Source organism: Amphiura filiformis, chromosome 11 (assembly GCF_039555335.1).
Source record: "Amphiura filiformis chromosome 11, Afil_fr2py, whole genome shotgun sequence".
In the NCBI taxonomy this organism is placed as follows: domain Eukaryota; kingdom Metazoa; phylum Echinodermata; class Ophiuroidea; order Amphilepidida; family Amphiuridae; genus Amphiura; species Amphiura filiformis.
In genome coordinates this window covers 23,922,659-23,944,060 of record NC_092638.1, presented here as the reverse complement: position 1 = coordinate 23,944,060, position 21,402 = coordinate 23,922,659, and the positions used below count along the sequence as shown (strand labels likewise).

At 36.9% G+C, this 21,402-nt stretch overlaps 1 protein-coding gene across 1 annotated transcript; it reads right to left on the bottom strand.

The window, feature by feature from the left end:
- Positions 1-588: 588 nt before the first annotated feature.
- On the bottom strand, positions 589-17,340 carry LOC140164592 (steroid 17-alpha-hydroxylase/17,20 lyase-like). The gene is made up of 10 exons (XM_072187907.1): positions 17,038-17,340; positions 14,983-15,158; positions 13,642-13,815; positions 13,376-13,469; positions 12,693-12,851; positions 11,456-11,664; positions 6,910-7,035; positions 5,558-5,797; positions 3,643-3,741; positions 589-1,468 (listed from the first exon to the last, which is right to left on the bottom strand). The coding sequence occupies exons 2-10, from the start codon at positions 15,140-15,142 to the stop codon at positions 1,206-1,208; spliced, it is 1,524 nt and encodes a 507-aa protein (XP_072044008.1). The 5' UTR covers positions 15,143-15,158; positions 17,038-17,340; the 3' UTR covers positions 589-1,205.
- Between the last annotated feature and the right edge of the window lie 4,062 nt (positions 17,341-21,402).

Genomic DNA, 21,402 nt, shown 5'->3' with positions numbered 1-21,402 from the left:
TTTGTTGCGAATTTGTGATGTTATTAATGTTAAAAATATTGTCTGATAGTTTCAGACCGGAATATAACTGGCATCTTGTATTTTTGAGATATTTTTCAAGGTAATTCCTACTCTCAACATTGTCAATAATATTTTTAAAGGTCGATATCTCAATTTCCAATTTTATAATACCATAACTTAAGAACTCAATATCTTCGCTTAGGAATGTCCGATTTCATTGGGGAAAACGGCGTTGTGGAGCATAATATCTCTATATTTAAGATATGTAAAAACCTCAAAATTGATAACCTGCCCAAAAGTGTCTCCTTTTGACATGACACGTCACATATTCCGATACAGTCACCTTCGTTCCGATGTGCTGCATCTAGTGCCGAACTGTAAAAAAAGCACGACGTATGTGATATCACAGACCCCCGTATGTGAAATCACTGACCCGTCTTTGATATCAGAGAAGTCTTTGAATTAGCAGTGCCCCCGAACTGATATTATTGGAATTGGATTCTATGATGCAGTCGTTGTATAATTAACTTCAGTCGGTGAAGCTCTACACTAAAAATAATGGCATGTAAAAGTGTATACACTTAATACATTTTATATTGGCTCTTTTGTTATAATAACGAAACGGTCAACGAAATATACCTATACAGAAAGAAGATTATACACATTCACTTAGGCAATAGAAACAAATTAGTTCGATATTTCGATCGACCATCGATGCTTGGTCGATCCTTAGTATTTATGAAATCAATTAATTAACTATTATTAATTGTGTTAACATATAAATCTTTGCCTGTATTAATATTGAAAAATATAAATTTAGCATTAATTCTGATTAATTAGTTGTTAGTTCATTAATAACAAGCATCGAAACAGCATCGACGGTCGTCCAAAGATCGGACAAATTTGTTTCTGGTGCCTTAGCAATTTGACATGCCTATGGGCTTCGTCTGCATAACCTGACTAACGCCCGCTATAATTTACATTTACATATCAATGCGCCTCATGCTAATTTTCGTTGCCTTCTCCAGGAATTCCACTATGGTCGGGAATTAAGCGGGATTTTAAAGCGGGAACATTAGATTCTCCTTAACTTTACCTAGACGTAAGCATGGTAAGGACGTCTAAACGTTAAACGGTAAAACGGTAAAAATATCTTAATTACACAAAATAATTGTACGAATAAAACTAGTCAATTATACGCCCATTTAATATACACGTCTCTTCATGATGACCTCATAGTAGTCCAACTCACGCAAAATGCTCGACCCTGGCTTTATACGTTCCAACAAGGATTCTCCTTTGTCTCCAGGTACTTTTGAGATCTCGTAGTTCTGCAAGAACCAGGTAAAAATCAGGAACAATTCCGCTTTTGCCAGAGATTCTCCAAGACATGACCTTCTTCCGGCTGAGAATGGTAAGAAACTATTGGGATGCTGACGTATTGAACCAGAATCATCCAAGAAGTGCTCTGTTAAAGATGGGGGTTATGACAAATCAGCCAAACTCATAATGATGCTATATTATTGTTATTACGCAATCACAGAATAAGGTAAAACGTCTCATTCGGTCCTATGACACTATCGATTGTCGCTATTGGTGCCCCGATAGGTATCGCACACCGACACCGCCTGGCTAATAATTATTTGGTGCAGAAGGGACACTAAAATGAATACACGGGATCGATACACGTGAATTGCTATGCACGATTTTGATATCAGACGAAAATCTTCTGATACCGGGTTAGAAAATGATGAATATCTCCCGTCATGATTTTTTTCTCAAGAAACCAGATTTGGTCTCATAAACTTGGAAATACGTGTTGAACAGATATGATAGTCGCTAGAATGCGCTTTGAAAATTGGCCGTGCGCTTTGAACTCAAAATGTGACCATTTTATATTGCGTTGGTCCTGTTATGGACTACAGCGTGCAGCGTGTAGTACAGCTGCACTCACTGTAGGCAGTATAAAAGTCGATGACCATTGACCTCAATGGGGTATACAAGCTTAATCACGCACAACCAAGATCGATTACCCGGCTATTGTGAGTAGCCTTAGTTATGTCCCTCGACTAATTATTAGTTTAAAAGAGCTTTAAAGGTTTGAACCAAATGGCTAATCGTGGCTGTGGATTTAACCTACCATGGCGATTCCTGCCATGAAGATATAGGGTCGAAGACACTGTGTATCGTACCCTGAACATTTACAAAGTGCTTTTGTTTTGATTTAAATGAAAAATGATAATGCGATGCAAATAATAATTATTATATTCAATGCAGCTTATGATAGAAAGAGTTATCAATACTTAACCGGGCACTAACTGTTAGCACTATACGACCAACGTCAATGTGGTGCCTAAGCACATCAGACACACGTCATAATTATGATGTTCAAGTTGTACATGAAAGATTTCGGGACAGATCTTTATAAATCTTTAAAAAGCATAAACACTGTATTGTGATTTTATGTAAATTATTTAATTACAGAATTACAGTTGAAATGTCCGGTTACAAAACAGAGTGCTCAATGTTGTATTACATTATGCAGTCATGTCTACAGCAGAATTCACCACGACCTTTGCAGGACATAAACCCCATTAAACCAAGATAAACCTCATTGAAAACAGCTCAACTATGTTAAATCAGTGATGTGTCTCATATCCATGGTTAAATCCACAAACACATGTTTCTGATTTACCTGTGTGATATTGCAATGGGCTGTGGTGAAATAGGTATCATGATTTCAGTTGGATGTACCATTACAAAGCAAACGCACAGTAACAATACTGTGCGTGGCCTTTGTTTCCCAAATGAGAACAATAGTCTGCATATTGTTAATCAGGCTTGTTGATGGTACAACTCATGTCAAACTTGTCAGAGTAATTGTGATTGTATCACACAAGTAAATGAAAAAACATGTGATTTTAGACTTAACACGGTTTGGAAATAAGTTTTAGCTCCCTATCGGGTAGTCAGAACTGCATATTTGGGAGGGCTCGACAATAATCTTCCCAAAATCGCATTTTAATAATATTTAGATGACCATAGAGGAAAAGAATTGAAGTTTATTTACAGCTTCTATGGCGAAAAGTGATTAAACCGATCACCCGATGGTGCCCCTTCGAAGTTGGAGCTATCACAAGTCAGCTGTTGAGCACAATTTGCCATTGAAATTACACGACCTACTGCTATGAAATTTTGGAACAGCTTTCCCGTGACATTTTGTACTTCAAATTGTAGTATGTTAAGGAAGAATATTATAATTCACATGTGAACCTCTATGGTTAATATTGGGTGAAAGGTTTTCCCACCAGCTCACTAACTAGAGTTTATTGCCTATACCTACAGTACAGTGAGTGAGCTAGAGGTCAATCATCAAAGGAGCGCTGTGTGTGCACTGAACAGGAAAAACGGACGGTACAGTAACTGCATAATGATGGACTTAATGTTGACTTCGGAAAGGTCTCACCTACCATTACTTGAACTTGAACTAAGCGACTAGATAATTCTGATCAATGAAACGTGGGGTATATTATATTTGCCCAATGTGGCGGGTGTGGCTTTTCATTACACTGCTATAAATGCGTCCTGCAAATGATTTTCTATAAATAACATTTTTATGCCTGGATAATAGCTGTGACGTACCTGGCTTAAAGAGTTTCGGTTTATCCCACATATCTTCATCAAAATGCAGCGCATAATGGTTAATGGAAACCATGGTGTCCTTTGGAATTTGAAAGTCACCTGAAAATATATTAAACATAAGTGGTCAGGCAGTGGATACTAGACCGACCTAGCCTACAACTAAAGGGCTAATATTATACACTGTACAAGAGTCATGTCTAAATGGGCAATACGTAGCACTTTAGTGCAGAGTGATAGCGTCCACTTTTGTTAAGCAGTTGAATACATGAATACAAAACCCACCCAAGTCCATGGGAAGAGATTTTGAGAGAAAAACCTGTGTATCATTTTAATTCCTTCAGTTAGATTTACCTGGTCAATATGGTAAGTATTACGTGCAAATGAGTGGATTAACCTGTATTAGGTATGACGATTAGCATTTCAGGGACTTCGTGGGGTACATTTTAAATTTTGGACTTGGGTGGTTTTTTGAATCATATACAAAGACAACAATGTTCGAATGAGATTACCACTAGTATGACAATACAACATAAAGCACACAGGTATGTATAATGTTGATAAGCATTCTGCCATGTAATATAAACCACACACTTTCCTTTATTAAACCCATTTTTTTTTCAAAAGTCACTCTCTGGCAATGTATGTGTTACAAGTGGACTTTTATACATACTGGATTTCAATCAATGTGTTACAAGACTCAAATCATGGAATTGGGTGGTTCTTTCATACATGCTATTTTTCACATGCTCAATAGACACAGAGGATGAATTTGAGTTGTTCTTTCATACATATGACAGGCCTATAGCAACAATTTCCCATGCTTATCTCAATTTAGCCAACGTATGGACTTGGGTGGGTTTTGTATTCATATATTCAGTTGATAATGCTTTAATTTTGAAATTTATTTATTTATCATAGTGCACTTACGTCCACGGCGAATTCGCCGTGACCTTTCCAGCCATAAACCCGCTTATTGAAGATTAAACCGATATATGCAGTACTAAACCATTATAGTAATCTATTGTCCAATGCAAACTTATTACCACCTGATAATATTGATCCAATGAGCGTCTGAATTGTCCGCTACGGACGACTAATCCAATCGACAATGACTCTATTGACATGTACGAGCGGAGCTCCACTGACCGAGTTTTGGGATATTTTTCACTGGTTTGCAGCTGTTTGCTGTCATTTACTCATCAAGTTATTATAAGGACTATGCCAATTATTTAAAGATTGACATGTAGAGAATAAGCCATAATTGATTGACAGAAAGTACTAAATTTGTACCTATGACGGTTTTATAACACCAATCTTCCAAATACGACCAAAAAATGGCTGCCCGGTGAAGCAAAATGTGCATTGGAATAACACGGCGAATTTGGATAGATGGTAGGATTTCTTTTTAATAAAAATGTAAGTTCCCCCGTTATTAAAGCTTGTACCGGGTTGAAGATTCAGATATTTGGAAAAGAATAAGTAATTGAAACATAGAGCACATACTAAAATTATAGCTTTTATACTTTTTGATATATGATACTAACTAGTCCATCCCCAATAGCTACAACACAGCGCTACCAGTAGTGTTCATTGCCTATTGTGAGTGCCCCTGTGTTGTGTGTGCATACATGTAGTTAACAATAACTGCATGATGTTTTTTGTTTGTTTGTTTGTTTGTTTTTGGATATCATAGAATATAGAAACTATAAATATAGTACATGCTCTAAATCCCTTTTAATGGTTTTATACTCTAATTCCCTTTAATTTTTCTTAAAGACCATTCTAGTAGCATTTAAATAAAAGAAAATAATAATTAAAAAAAAAACGAACAATAACGGTGTGGTAATATCGGCTATAAAACTATTAGGTTTGACTAACACCCATCGTAAGCACACAAACTTGACTTAATATTTACCTAACATAACATCACATGTTGTTGAGTGTGGCACACCCAATGGAGCGATAGTACTGAAGCGTAAAACTTCCATCATGGTTGCTTCTGTATACGCAAGGTGCCCTCTATCTCCCAAAGTGGACAGTCTCCCATGACCTACGACCTCTTCGATTTCCATGGCCACCTTCTTTTGTATGTCTGGATATTCTGCCATAATAGCCAGTGTCCAGTGGATTGTAATGATAGTTGTATCTGATCCAGCTTTCATTGCAAATAAACACAAGTATGGCATACATTAATGTACAAATAATGGTAGACGAAAGAATCGAAATTATCTCCAAAATAAAACAAAAACAAATATGATTATTGGTATGGTATGAGAGATCATAGTCAGGACAATAGAATTTGATGCAATAAAAATAGAATTGATGATATGTATGATTGAAAGTACCAAAAATGTAAGAAAAAAGTAAAATTTCATCAAAAAAGCGCTAAAAATATGACTAATACAAGGTTTATGGAACAGTAGCTGTGCGAGTGAATTGCTATACCAAGTCATTATGCTAGAATTAGACATGCCTTTCGAAATTCAAATTTCTTATTCAATCCGGAGCCTCTCTATAGTGTGCTACTTTGATCACAAAAACAAGACCTTTTGAAAACAAGGGTTCATTAAGAAAAAAAATGTATGTGATTTCACCACTGGAACCTTCCTTTTTAATAATCAATAGATACCCAATCAAACAAGGTACCATTGGTTTAATTTTGTCATCGATAAGCTTTCTATCTCTTATCATGTAAAGGACAATGGGTGATAAAGCCTACCCAAAGTGGAGATATTCAACACGATCCCTTTTCTTTAATAAAAATGGTATAGATCTAAAAAGAGTACAGCATCATTCCTATGTTATCGGTCTACAAAGTTGCAAAAACCGCGCCATATTCCATACTTTTATTCTTGAGATATTTGGAATTATGTAACAATACCTCAATTTGGCGCGAGATTTTCTTGACTACTTTTCACCATAAATCAGGCAGTGTCCATACGCTATTGTGTTTATGCTAATATCATTACGTAATTAAGTATTCATCATCGCTAATGCATATTTGTTTTGAAAGACAAAAGTACAAACTTGTATTTAGCGTAAGTAACAGACATCTAAGTCATGCATGAGCGGAGATACACCATAGTTGTGGGAACTTATTGACCAGCCCTCGTATATATGATCTAATGCGAATGAAGGTAAACATCAGAGGAACCTGTGCACATTTTGAATCCACAGCGTGGGTGTCCTCTCCCAAGCTTAATGAACGGTCTTTGTTTTATTCTGGGATCTTACCAGCTTGTACCCAAGTTTTGGTCTGATATTTACCTCCGAAAATATCTCCGATGGTATGTACAAGATGCGCATCAGTAAGGGATTCCCCGAGATCGTTTCCTTCGTCTATAGTTTCCTTCTGCGCCAGAAGCAACGAATCTAATATGTCACCCACATTGCCTGCAACAATATTCATTATTAATATTTATAATTATCAGGCTTTTGAGCGATACAATAAAACTGTATATTGTACAATATTTGCCAGATACCCGGATGCAATACAATATTTTTTTAAATATTGTACGCGTATCTCGAACGCGTCGCGCGTTACCATGGTGACAACAACAACACGCGTCATCATACAACAGGACAACAATACAGACACCGTAACGGCTCATATGAGATTTCGTACTGTATAAACAAGTAAAATTACAAACTTAATTCGCGGCAATTCTGGATGATGATAACCTTAGTAAATATAATCCACATCTAATAAACCTATATATAATTATTCCGAAATTGTCTTTGGAGAGTAAAGAGCAGAAAACAAGAAGGTCAAAAGGTAAGCTTACATTACAATACACATTGGTTAAACCCGGTGGCTAGGTAAGCTTAAATTTTCATTTTACCGCATAGCAAAAGTCTGATATAAATAATAATGATAATATTGTGCAATATAATTATTCTTGTATATATTACACTCAAAGCCATTCAATATTATATAATTATTTATATCAGGATTTTAATATATGAAATCAATAGCGATATAATCAAACTGCGATTCAACAAATTCATCAGGATCGGTAGAGTACTAAACAAGGTTCGTTGTATCTGATTCCTAAATTGCATTACATGTTTACGTTTCAGCAAACACTGTTGCCTTTGTCAACACTTGGTGAGGATTGAATGCAGCTACTGACAATTGACTCTGGGTTTGGATCAAGAATATTGGAGTTGCCAGTTGGGTTTTACTCTGGGGATTTTCTTGACCCATGTTGCAGACAGAAACTCATCAAAAATGTGAGAGAGTTAATATTATTTACTTCATTAATATATTCTAGTTCATTGATTGGTTAAAAGTAGATCACATGACCAAAAATAGTGCTACCATCGGTACTCCTATCCGTAAATAGTACCTCTAAGCCGTAAATAGTATCTGCAATGTCCCGGATGAGCTGTAAATAGTACCTCCAAGCCGTAAATAGTACTTTTCACCCACGTGGGAGCATTTCATGCGACGGAACAGTTCACGCACGCGAAACTGCCATAGCGTAATTTCGCGCTGCTGTAATTGGTTCGCCGATTTTAGCCTATTTTTTGAAGGGCAAAATATAGGTTGTGATTAAATTGGTCGTGCTGTTCACTCAGGATAGAAGCTGGAGAGTCAAAACGTCAAATAATTTTCTTTTAACCAATCAATGAACAAATAACATATTAATGAAGAATATATAACAAATATATACTGCCTTTATTCGAAGTTCTGGTTAAAACTATGGTCCCTCTTTGAGATCAATTAATACTATTTTCCTTCGGGACTGCGCCCTCAGGAAAATAGTACTATTGATCTTACCTCGGCCCATAGGTTTAACCAGAACCTCTCAACAGTATATATTTGTAAACTATCCTTCATCTCTGTTCATAGTTGTACGCACTGTCTTTCTTATTTCTACAGCCTCCTTTATCCAGCGTTTATATCTGTTATAATGTGCCCTGAGTAATCTAATTTGTGACGTGTCATGTCAAAAGAGAGGTTTTTACATATTTTCCACATAGCCGTTTTCCCCAATGAAATCGGACCTTCCGAAGCGAAGATATTGTGTTCGTAAGTTATTATAAAATTGGAAATTGAGATATCGGCCTTTAAGAATATTATTATGTTGAGAGTAGAAATTACCTCGAATACAAGATGCCAGTTATATTCCGTTCTGAAACTATCAGACAATATCTTAAACATTAATAACATCACAAATTCGCAACAAAAAAAAAATTGTGAAGAAATCATCCCCGGGCAGATTTTTTGCCTTTTCTCTATTTACGATCCTGCACATAAGTGTCTTCTTTTGACATGACACGTCACATTTTGGTCATTTAACTTTGTTTACAATTTAAATTTGGGAATCCCCCTTTTCCATGTAAGCAGAGTAACCAAAGTATGGACTATTTATGGACGGGGAATCCCCCAAAATGTAAAATGGATATGACACCATATTGGGAAATACCCCAAGAAGTGTTGTAATGTGAAAGATTAATCACTAATAATTGGGCTTGGAGTTTTCCAGATTACATCATATTTTGTGAAGGTGTGACTTGGCTATTAATATAATATGGCATTTTTGTGTTTAGTATTTATAAGAAAATGTGAACACAATTCTTGACAGATTATTTCAGTGTTGTTGTTGGTTATTTAATGATCTTAATCAATATGCCTTCAAAGAAGTGAAATTACGAACCGGACATATCTTAGGTTGTCAATGTACTAATATCCAGTAATAACGGAAAAAATCTAGAATGCGTCAAAGTGCATACCTATTCCAAGAAAGGAATATATTCTTCTGTCGACTTGCTGAAGTCTGGTTTATGAAAGAACACAGCTGTCAATGTAAGTGGAAACAGGATGACGGCATTCGAGACAGGCCTGTTTTCCATTAGAAATTGTGTGAAATGTGGGAAAAGCACCATTTTGGAGATTGTCATATGTGCGAGGATTTTATATGCAAAGGATATCTTGGCAAAGGATAAAGTATTGTTTCTTGGCAGTACAAGTGAATCGTTACTAAACATAGTGTATTTGATTGACTCTGATTGATTGCATGTATTTATGTTCACTCACAAAAATATTATTAAAATCATACTTTACTTTTGATTAAATATTCAGATATTGTTATCTTAATCGAACAGTGTGTTTTGTTGTGCATTCTGAAGTGAATTCGGTAAAAGGTATTATTGGCCTTGAATCATTAACGACTCGTCTTGCTCCGTACAATCGGACCTCAGCGTCCCTCCATCTAATGACGTGATTCTTGTCAACAACATGGTCTGTTATGGACGACTTCTGCGTAGTTTTTAATGGCCCCTTTCTCAATACTATAGGTTACATACCACTAATAGGCCTGGGCGATACATGGAAATACGACGAGTAACTATTTGTTTGCATGGCATCTGAATAGACTGCATTAAAATCGCTGAAATTGATCAAGTTATATAGCCAAAAAAGTACTTTTTAGGGTTTGATGCTTCAAAATTGTATATTGTCTCTCATTATATGACATTTTTGTTGTAATAGTACCAAAATTCATACGCACGGCTTCGGTTTTTAGCAGAGGAGGCTTAAAGGCATTCCTACAATGCACTATGATTGGGAAATTTGACCAATATAACCTAATTTTACAGGCAAAGTCCCCATTGTCACACACACAAAATGGTCATTTTAAAACTGCAGCCAATGAGCTAATAGTTGAGACTTAGGACTGATATTTGATTTTCTTACAGGAAACATTTATATTGTCCCACTGCATTAATTTTATTCCTAAGTCTCGATGTTTTCAATGTTAAATAATAGGATGAAAACATCAGATATTTGCACACAATCCCAATGCAAAGTATGGTAAACTTGCCACATGTGTACAAAAACCAGACATACCAAGGTCAGAAACCCCATTGGGTCATGGGAATGTCTTTAAACATCCTCTGGGTTTTTAGTAAATATTCGCCCTACCATGTTGCACCTTTCAGCTTCGAGGGCGCACTGCCATTTTAAGGTGTTTACGGTTCAGTGCGTTAAAACAAGAAAAGTCTCAGGACAACCTATGTTGAGTTTTTGATCATTTGGCATCTAATCATATAGTTTCACCTGATATTAGTGGCATTTAACTGTGAGAGTTCTGAATATGAAATTAGCCATTTTCCCATTGAAACCCGTGTAATACATAATTAGTGGTCTTTAACCTCTAGTGACCACTTGACCGCTTTGCTACTGACTTTTCCACATCACTACGTTCTTCCAACCGCGTAGCGAATTTTCTTAAAGTTTCTCCGATGTAATGTAAGCTATAGTTCCGGCATCAGATCTTGTACACTGCCTGTACACTATCTTTTGGATGAACAAGTTGTTTTCTGAGTGTCTCATTGATGTGGAAATGGTATAGTTCTTCATCACTGAAGTTCGGAGAGTGGTGACAACCACGCCTGTACATAACGACCATGGATATCTCATATCTGATAACGACTATGTGGTCGAAATATTGAATATGTAACCCACTCAGTACCACAAAGCCAGGAATATTTTATATTTGGTAGTTATATGAAAGTTATCAAAATATTTGCGATACCGTGCAAATCTCCCTCCATCATGTCTATGGAGAAACCAACAAAATGCCTTCTTTATTAAAAAGCTACCAGCTAAATTTAGACATTAGTAGGGTTATAACTAAAATACAAGACCACAGAACCATCAACCATCAGCTTGATTATTTTCACATTTCATTGGAAAAATTACAGTTTGGCTTCAGCCAAAAACGGGAACCAAAAAAGGCCTTTGACAGAGTGTGCTGGACAGACAGAGAATCTACGAATATTTGTAGTTTTAACATAAAAAACTTACATGGGTCAAATGATTTACGATGAAGTTCCAATTCATCATACAAAAAGTTATGACTTTCTTCAATAATCTGCTTCATTTTTCGGACACCAGGGGTCGGAAGAAATCGCAAAACAGGGATAAAATCAGCCAACATGCCCACTCCAAAATTCTCAAGCGCCTCACGGCTCTGTCGAATGAACCACGTAATCCTTGGATCATCCAATTCGTACCTGGAAATAATGAATTGCCACAGTGTTTGGGTTGAGAACAGAACCCGGTGAGCAGAACTAGTATTTAATCTATAAACCTTTATCTACTTCCCGTCATGCACTATTCCAGGAGGGTATAACATTGATTTTTGCAATTATTTTATCTTAATGTGGGCATACTGATTTCATAATCGTAAAGTCCGGCGATTGTTATATACATGAGTTATAGAGCGATGTAGAACATAGCTAGTGAAAGAGGTTATATTTCAGGGGCACACTGCCATTACGCTTCCCATTAAAAATTAGGTGCACCTCGGAAATCGCTTATAATTAATTCCCTGCAATAGATTCTCGTGATTTCTAAGCTGTTGAAAACTCAATTCTTGGCATTGTACATCGTTTAGTTACAATCTCAAATCATAGAAAATATCTTTTCTTTTTGGTCTATGTTAAAATCCATTGTTTGACTTGCAGTTGAAAATATGTGTTGAAAGAATATGGTAATCTCTAGTCAGGGTATTAAACGTCCAGTCAGGGTATTGAAAACAAAAAAACTGACAACAAATTGGCAACGTCAAATAGTAATGAGCATGCGCAGATCGTAAAAACGTGTCATTTCAGCTGATGAATGGAAACACTGTGCTATCTCATATCGTCCAGGTGATGTGCTTAGCCTAAGTCGCTCGGCCTATCTCGAACAAAATTGCCATGCGCAGCTGTTGAAGAACTAGTGGATTTGCACTACTATATCAGGTCTATTGCCATTTAGTCTAATACCATTTGGTCTAATTCCCGTTTCGTCTATATTCAATTGGTCTATTACCAGAAAGGCTAATTGCCATTTAGTCTAATAATCATATAGTCTAATGTCCATTTTAGTCTAATATTGTTTGGTCTAATATCCAGTATGTCTACTAGCCATGGATATAGACGAACTAGGTATTAGACCAAATGGCAAATCCCCCTATATCACGGCAATGTTTGACACGAAGATATAGGGATGATGACGCTGTGTGTTATGGCTTGTCATGTTTTATCTTTACACTTACTTGTGTGCAAAACAAAGCCTCCCAAGAATATTGTAGATACCTAGGCATACCACGTGTTTCGGGTCGATGGGCTTCCCATGCTGCTCATCTATTCGTTTACCTATGCGCTCGGTGACTTCATGAACGATGCTTTCCAACTTTTTTCCAGTCGCAAAATTTCTATAAAATGTCAAAGCAATATTGTAACGGTTTATTTATATAGTTTTCATTATCATATCAAAGCCGATCGGTTCAATGTGTTATGAATATCCCGTAGATTCACATACTCATGCAATATTAAAATATCTCAAATTTTAACACATATGTCTACTTCCATATCAAAACGAAGCACTTGTTGGCTGCTACATGTGTCTCTTTTTACATAATAACTAGGTATAAATACCAGACTCATCTCTGGAAAATGTCATAGCAATATTGTAACGATTTAATAAAATATTGATCTTTATTATTTTACCACAAAATATTTATATAGTTTTCATGATCATATATCAAAGTCGATCGGTTCAATGTGTTATGAATATCCCGTAGATTCACATACTCATACAGTATTAAAATATCTCAAATGTCAATATTTTGAAGAAACCAAATTGTTGGTAATTTAATTCAGGATAAATATTAATGATTTTTTAAGGATATCAAAATTGGAAAGTACTTTGCCCGTTTAGAACTTATAATCACTTTACCTTATTGCAGAATGGCTCAATTTTCTGTGGAGTTTCCATGTTGCACTGAAGTCAGCCGATATAATGTTCTTGCCATTTTCGGTAAATAAACCAACTGAATAAATTGCATTAAAATGTCAATGTCATGATTATTTTGAGATTATTAAACAAGCAACGCTCATACTTGCACACTGCACCAGCTTAAAAAATATTACATTTTTTGCGCCAAGGGATATAACTTCATTTGAATATTTGAATATTTGACTATTTTTACCGAACATACATACCTGAATGATAGTGAGGTCTTCCTGCAAACTCATCTGGTTTTCTGAGCAGTGCATCTCTGACTACATCTATTTGATTGAGAACTACCATCCATCGTTGTCCTATTTTCACGCTGAATACATTGCCATACTTTTGTGTCATTTTCTCAAATTTCACATGAGGTTTATCTAAGATATCTGAAAGAAAAAGCGTTTGTTTTATTAAAACCTACACGTTCATTTTACAGTATAACACAGGACATCGCAGATTGGACAGTAAGTCGTAAGATTAAACTAAAAAAGAAGCACTTTTCAGAAATAATCATTGATACCACGAACATCGACAGCGTGTTGTTACTTTTACAATATTCAAATTACAGGCATTTTGGTAGCAAATTTAGCTAAGATATCTTTTTTTCCCATTGGTTACTTTTGCCGAGATTTAGCTGTTCCATCTCACCCCCACGGACACGTACTGTTGCACTTACTGTCAATGGGGGAAATCACAAAACATGCCATTATATAAACACCTCTTGATGAAACAACAAGTTTTAAATAATTGAATTAAATAAATAAACGAATGAAATTGAATGAAATAAATAAACCAAAGGCAAGGCAAATTAGTATTTTAGGTATTTTATGTGCTCAGAAAATTGACTTGAACTAACACGCCTGTAAAAACCAATAGGGATTTAGCAAGGGTGTCCCTTTCGACAGACTTGAGAAGTGGGTAAGTGCAATATATTTGTGTATAAAATGTCATGAGGCCAATGAGGCTCCAATTGTATTGGCTGTGGACGGCAAGATGTCACAGCTCATTTAACTTTGTCACTCAGTCTGTTACAACTAGTTGTAATGGTAGGTGTGGATGTATGAGTAGGGTGTGTGGGGTCGATGTGGGTGTATGAGTAGGGTGTGTGGGGTTGATGGGGGTGTGTATGGGGGGGGTGTGTGGGTGTATGAGGGGGAGGTGGTTGTGTTGGTCAGTGAGTGTTGGTGTATAATTAGAGTGTGTTGGGTGTTTGTGGGTTGGGTGGGGGTGTATGGGGTGGGTGTGTGGAGTGTATGAGGGGGAGGTGGTGAGGTGAGTAGGGTGTGCGGACGAGAGTGAGCGTATGATGAGGGTGTATGAAGGGGGTGGTGATCTAATAGAGTGTGTGAGGTTGATGTGGATGTCTGGGGAGTGTGTGTGGGGTGTATGAGAGAAGGTGGTTGTGTGGGTGAGTGTGGGTGTATGAGTAGGTATGAGAAATATCACTTAATGTATGATAAAAACTTGGGACACACAAACTAGACGAAACTAACTAAATATTCAGTGATCTTTCTCATAATTCTAAAATATACCCGTGTCAACGATGAACTTACCCAGCATATTTCCAACAATAGGCAGTCCCATAGGTCCGGGTGGCATCCCGCTTGGTCTTCGAATACTCCAATAAATAAGGGATGCGAGAATGGTAAGCAATACCACGGTAATGGTTCCATTGCCGGATGTAAAGATGGTCTCCACAAAATTAAGCAACATGGTGACGTAGATAAGCCTAGGGGTACAGAATGTAAGCGAACACTCAAGGTCAATTCTGATAGCTCTATAAAGAGCCGTTCAGGTGTATTGAAAATTCAGCAAATTTGTCACTTCTGCAATTATGATCCAATAAAAATCCATGTAGACATTTGACTATTAGATATAATTTGATCAAGATATGGCACATTAAGCATCATTCTGTTAAGTTCCAGTCAAGTTCAAATATAAATTAGTGTTGCCTGACCTACCATTTAATACGTTGACATTCTAGATGTGTGATCTCACGTTGGATAGAAATGGTGGTAGAGGTGTACATTTTGTAGATTAAAATGTGGCTAAAATTGGATAGAAGACTAATGATCAACATACTGCAATAATGCAAATTTGCACGAATATCAGGTTAGTTTGGGATTTTAAAAAACAGGGATACTGATGCCAAAAATTCCATTTATCGTAAAAACGTGATATCTGGCAGTAGTCCATTTTAGTGAGCTTACGCCTGTTATTTCGTTCTAGTTTTAAATACACACACATCAGCTAGCATTTGGAATGGTATATTTGGTTTCACTCAACATCTCAACCCAAAAGAAATAGTGTGGAAAGTTTTTCGGTTTAAAAAAATGATATCTTTACAATCTACAACCTTTTTATAGTGTAAATATTAAGACTTTTGTCGGCTAAAGGAGTGCATAAATTAAAATCGCAAACAGAACAAAATAATTATCTATATTCCAACCAAAAACGCTTTTCAAGAATATATCACCTTTCACCAGCACTCGCGCAAAAATAAATACCGAAATCTGTGAAAAAGAGCGGGAGCCTAATGTGGGTAAAACATCACAACAATATTTTAAAGTACGGGTTGTTAGAAAGTTTATAATGATTCAGTAATTATTCTTCATTCTAACCATAGATTTGTTAAGTTGCGATTTTCACTTTTAGAAATTCCTAATTGTTTAAACACACATCTTCTTCAGAAGAAGTCCTGTAATGTTGTGACGGACTTGCCCTTTTATTGACCATTGGCGACTCCAGTCCTTGATCGCGATTTAGTTCTGGTGGTTTCTTCTAAACGGGGGTACTCTCTATCATCCTTGGCTAAAACCATTGTGGTTCTAAATGTTGTGGCGAGAATCTGTTTTATGCTCTGCGACAGCAGAGAATTTGCGGCTGGGGGAGTTTACTTGTGCTCTTTCAGTCTTTCTCCGAGTTGTCTACCGGTCTGGCAGATCTAAAAACTTATACATTCACTGCAGGGAATCTCGTAAACCACTGGGCACGCGTAAAGTACGCCTGATTTTTTCTCTGTTGGAGTGGGATCCTTGGGTGAAACTAAATGCTTCTTCAGCGTAATATGCCGTCTGAAGCTAGTCGCAACACCGTAGGATATAAAAATACACTAGAGTTTCTGCGACAACCCCTCTATATACGGTAGGGTGATGTAAGTTGACGATTTCTTGCCCTCTACTTGGATGGCATTAGTAGGAGGGTCAGGTTTGTTGTTACGCTTGTTCTTGGCTTTAGCCAAACCGAATGTCCAATTGCGGTAACCACAATATTCTATTTAAGGCGGACTAAGTTAATATGCTCGACCCCAGTCAGTTTAAACTTTTAGAAATTGGTTATCACAAGCATGTATGGACTTACATTCGAGTACTTCTTAAGAAATAACTTATTTTATTGGTAAACTAGCTGGGAGAGGAATTGTCACTTGTAGTTTCAAATCCTTTAATGTTTTAGCAGTGGTTCCATTTGGCAAAGCAGGGTAATATTTTTAATCCAAAAAAATAAGTGCTGGTACTGAATTTGTCTTGAATCGAGAGTAAGACTGGGTTTCTTGATAAATTCTTAATAATCGAAAATCAAAGACAACTAAAACTTACCCTGTTACTTACCCTATTAAATTACCAACAAAATGGCGAATGTGATTTTGCACCTGAAGGTGAGAGCGTAAGACATCATGTATCGTAGGCAGCTGTTTATTATGATATATGCTCGGTGTGTAGTGATATACATGTACAGTGTATTAGGAGTCATACCATATGTAAATGCCTACCTACCAAATATAATACAGCATTATATTTGTTCGATCAAGTTCATGGCTCACGGTCTATTGCATTGAAGGCAATAAATCAATAAATTAATAAATAAATAAGGTACTTAACAGTAAGTCAAGCAGTGCAGTAACTACTGTTATGGTTGACGGATGCATCTCTGAACCCTTCGATGTAACAACAGGAGTCCTGCACTGCAAGGTGATGTATTGGCTCCCTTCCTCTTCCTCATCCTCGTTGACTACCTTTTTGGAAAGGCATCGGGACCAGACTCCAGCGTTGTGACCTGTCCTCGTCGATCAAGAAGATATCCAGCCAAATTGCTAAATGACCTGGATGATATCGCTCCCCTTGAGTCTTCCACCCCACGGACCTAGTCTCAGCTCTCTAATGCCGCAGCAGACCTTGGACATATTATCAGCGTACCCAAAACCCCGCCCAAAACAGAGTATATGACCATCAACTGTCAATCCCAGATTCCTCTCCAAGTTTACGGAAACCCCATTAAGCATGTGACCGACTTAATACCATGATAGGCTCCATGATGGGGTCCAGTGCTAGTGTCCTGAAGAGACGGAAAGCTCTTGCTTGGACAGCCTTCTGGAAATTACAAACCCTGTGGAAAAGTTCTACCAAACCCATTTCCACCAAGGTTAAAACTGTTTGACACAATCTACGTGACACTTTTACTACACGGCTGTGAGTCTTGGGTTATCTCTAAGGACATGGAAACTAAAATCATTTGGCACATCAGGCTACCGTTTTATGCTGAACATCAAGCGAGTACACAGAATACCAAATACTATCATCTTCAATCTGACAGAGACAGCATCACTAATCTTGTTGAGAAAGCCAGGACTCGTCCCGGGGACTCGTCAACTGACATTTGTAAGGCTCCGATTGCATGCATACAAACACTATTCAGGCCCAAGCACCTCCACACACATCTCACACCCACCCTCAGTAACACCCCCTCTCACTCACACAAATCGCACAAGATGCACACCCTATACTCACTCACTCACCCAACACACCCCACACGCACCCCTACATTTAAAACCAATCCAAGGTTAAAAATAGATTCATACAACTACATAAAAAAGACATAGAATAGGTATATTGCACTCTGTATAATAATTAATATATTAGATATAAACCGTATGAATGTAAAATGCTAGATGAAATTCCATAAATCAGTCATATACAAGATTGGACTCTTTCTACAACGATCAGTTCTACACCCGGGGAGGGTCAGTTTGTTGTTGGAATTCCTCAGATTCCGTTGATGAACATTGCCTCGGGAAGGTGGGACCCAACTACTGAATTGCTCATAGTTCATGGGTGACTTAAAGAAATTCAAACGTAATTGCTCTCTTCTTACACATAATTTACTGATTCTACACATCTCAAGAGCTTCGTTGTAAGTTTTGTACTGCTTCCGCATGATGATCTTGCACGCTCTTCTTTGGACCCTTTCCAAATCGGCACTTTGAGCAACCGTGAGACCAGGGTACCAAACAGGGGCAGCATATTCTGCCAGCGCTCTTACAAAGCCAGAGAAAATAGTGACAAGATCATCACGGGGTAAGTTGAAGTGTTTCAATAACTTGAGCATATAAGGTCTACTATCTAAAAAGCTGGCAATCTAGGATGATTAACTTGTTCATAAGGATGTTGCGGTGTAATAGGTCAAATGCTTGACCAAAGTCTGTAATAGCGACGGTGTTTATGTGTCCAGGTTTGTCTGCTTGACCAAGTAATGTTTGGTAGAGACACCCTAGCGACTTCCATACTGGTTTGGATCAATGCCGCTCTCCATGTCTTCGAACAGCCAATTTGCCATAAAGCCTTCAGCCACTTCCGCGAAGTGATCTGTAAGAGACACAGGTCTTAGTTTATCCCACAACGCAGGTTTTGATTCGGGGATGGGTACCACCACTGTTATCTTCCACTGGGGTGGGCAAACCCCTTCTTTATAACACTGATTGAGAATGTCTGCTAAGGGTTTGTACGCGAAGTCCATACGCGAAGTCTCTGACTATCCTGGATGAGATGTCATCCGGACCACCAGCTTTACCCGCTTTAGTCTTACGAAGCATATTATAAACTCGAAAGTCCTGAATAATGGGGAAGGGCTTAGAATCCGGTCTATACTATGGTAACTCAGCGAAGTCAAGAGGGTTCAGACCTTTAGAAAGTGATCATTGATGCTATCTGCAACAGCTTTGCAGTCGTTGGAATAAACACTTGGAGGTGGTTGGATAGTTGAGTCGGTCTTCCAAAAAGTTCTGCCTCCACCATCATATCTTAGCATTTGTAGTAGCAGAAGTAAAAATAAAATAAGGATTCAGTACAGGAGAAATGGAGAAAATCTGTACATATAATTATCTGCAAAGATGACATAAATAGACCAAAGGGAAGTGACCATAATCATTATTCACTTCGGATGGTTTAATTTGAAGCTGACGTAGGGAAAATATCAAAAAGTATGTAAAATGACAAAAAAAAAGCTACTTCACTCGAATAGAAATCGTTTTTTCTTAGTAAATAAAATATTTAGAGCTGCTGTGAACTGCAGTCAAAATTAATGTTTTTCTTAAAAATGAACAGAAAGCATTTAAGCAGAAATTGTCTGAATTAGAAAAAAAAACCTGCTATGGATATGACTTTTGGTATAGGCCCTGGGCTAGGAATCGAAACCCTCACCCTCTCGGGATTTTTGCAAACAACTGTTTTTGGAAATTTTACCCATATGAGAATTGAAATCAGGTTGTCTGCAAAAAATTTTTTTCACATTGGCCTTCAGAATCCCATATAATGGCATTTTAATAGCAATTTGAAGTCATTGTGAGATTGTTTATCTTATTTTCATTGAAAATATGGTGTAATATTAACTAAAGCTTATTTTTTGTAAACGAAAAACAATGATAGAGGGCGCTTAAAAAATGACCGGCAAATTACCTCAAAATCCCATATAATGACATTTAAGTAGCAATTTGAAGTAATTGTGAGATTGTTTTATTTTATTTTATTTGCAAATAGGGTGCAATATCGACTCAAGCCTACCTTTCTAACTGGAAGAGGCCGCTTTTTGAACAAATTGCGGCCAAAATGCTTTTAAATGACTAAGATGTACTAGAAATCTAGCTATTTTAAAAGTTACTAATAAGTAAGCCATAATTTTACAATGTTTTATATGTGCAGTTTATTTAAATATGCATTTCTTTTGTTTCTCTACTTCCACCTTTATATCATTTAGATTGATAAGATATTCTCTAAATCATTTAACAATTTTTTCATCAATTATCCCAACACCATAACTTTTATATCAGCAATGTAAGTCTGTATATTTTCCAAACTAAAGTATATAAAGTACTTATGTATACTTGTAGTAGTTTTACAAATATTACATGTATTCACCGTAGAAGTAGTTAATATCATGGATACCCTGTACCATATAAATTTTATTATCAAAGAATAGGTATAACGTAATGTGTGCATACATTAGCAGCGAACTATTTAGCTTTAGCTTTTGATATTTAATTATAAATTTTATTTATTTTCCACATAAGGGGATGTCATTTTATTTGCAAGGGGGGTCATCAATATACTGGGGGTCATAGAATTTTTACACCAAAAATAGGGGGAATTTAATTTTTTTACACCAAAAATAGGGGAATTGTAGAATTATTAACGGCTGGTGACCCAGAATTTTCGCGCGCTATGCACACCTTCTTCACACTTACGATCAAAATTTTAATGCTCTCCACGCACTTTCTTCACATAAAAGTTTGTGCGTGCTCCACGCCTCAGTTCCGGCAATGAATAATTTATCGTCGGTCTGTGTATAAGGCGGAAGTGTGGAGGTCATAAAAATTTTCGACCCGAGATAGGGAGGGGTCGTAATTTAGTCCACGATAGGGGGTCATAAAAAATTGACTCCGGTTACCGACAAAATTCTACCCTTCAAAGATAATAACATCCCTCTTACTCGGGTGGAAAATTGATAAATAATGAAATGTCCAAAGCAAATGTTAAATAGGGCACATCAGCCTGATGATATAAGCACCCGGATCATAATTCTGTAGAAAATTCACATTACGCTCAGTGTATGTACGTTTCGCGCGTAGTTCATTATCTGCTTTGTCACTGCTACCTGAGCGTGTATTTATTAACATTTATATTAAATTGCTAGCTTTTTACACA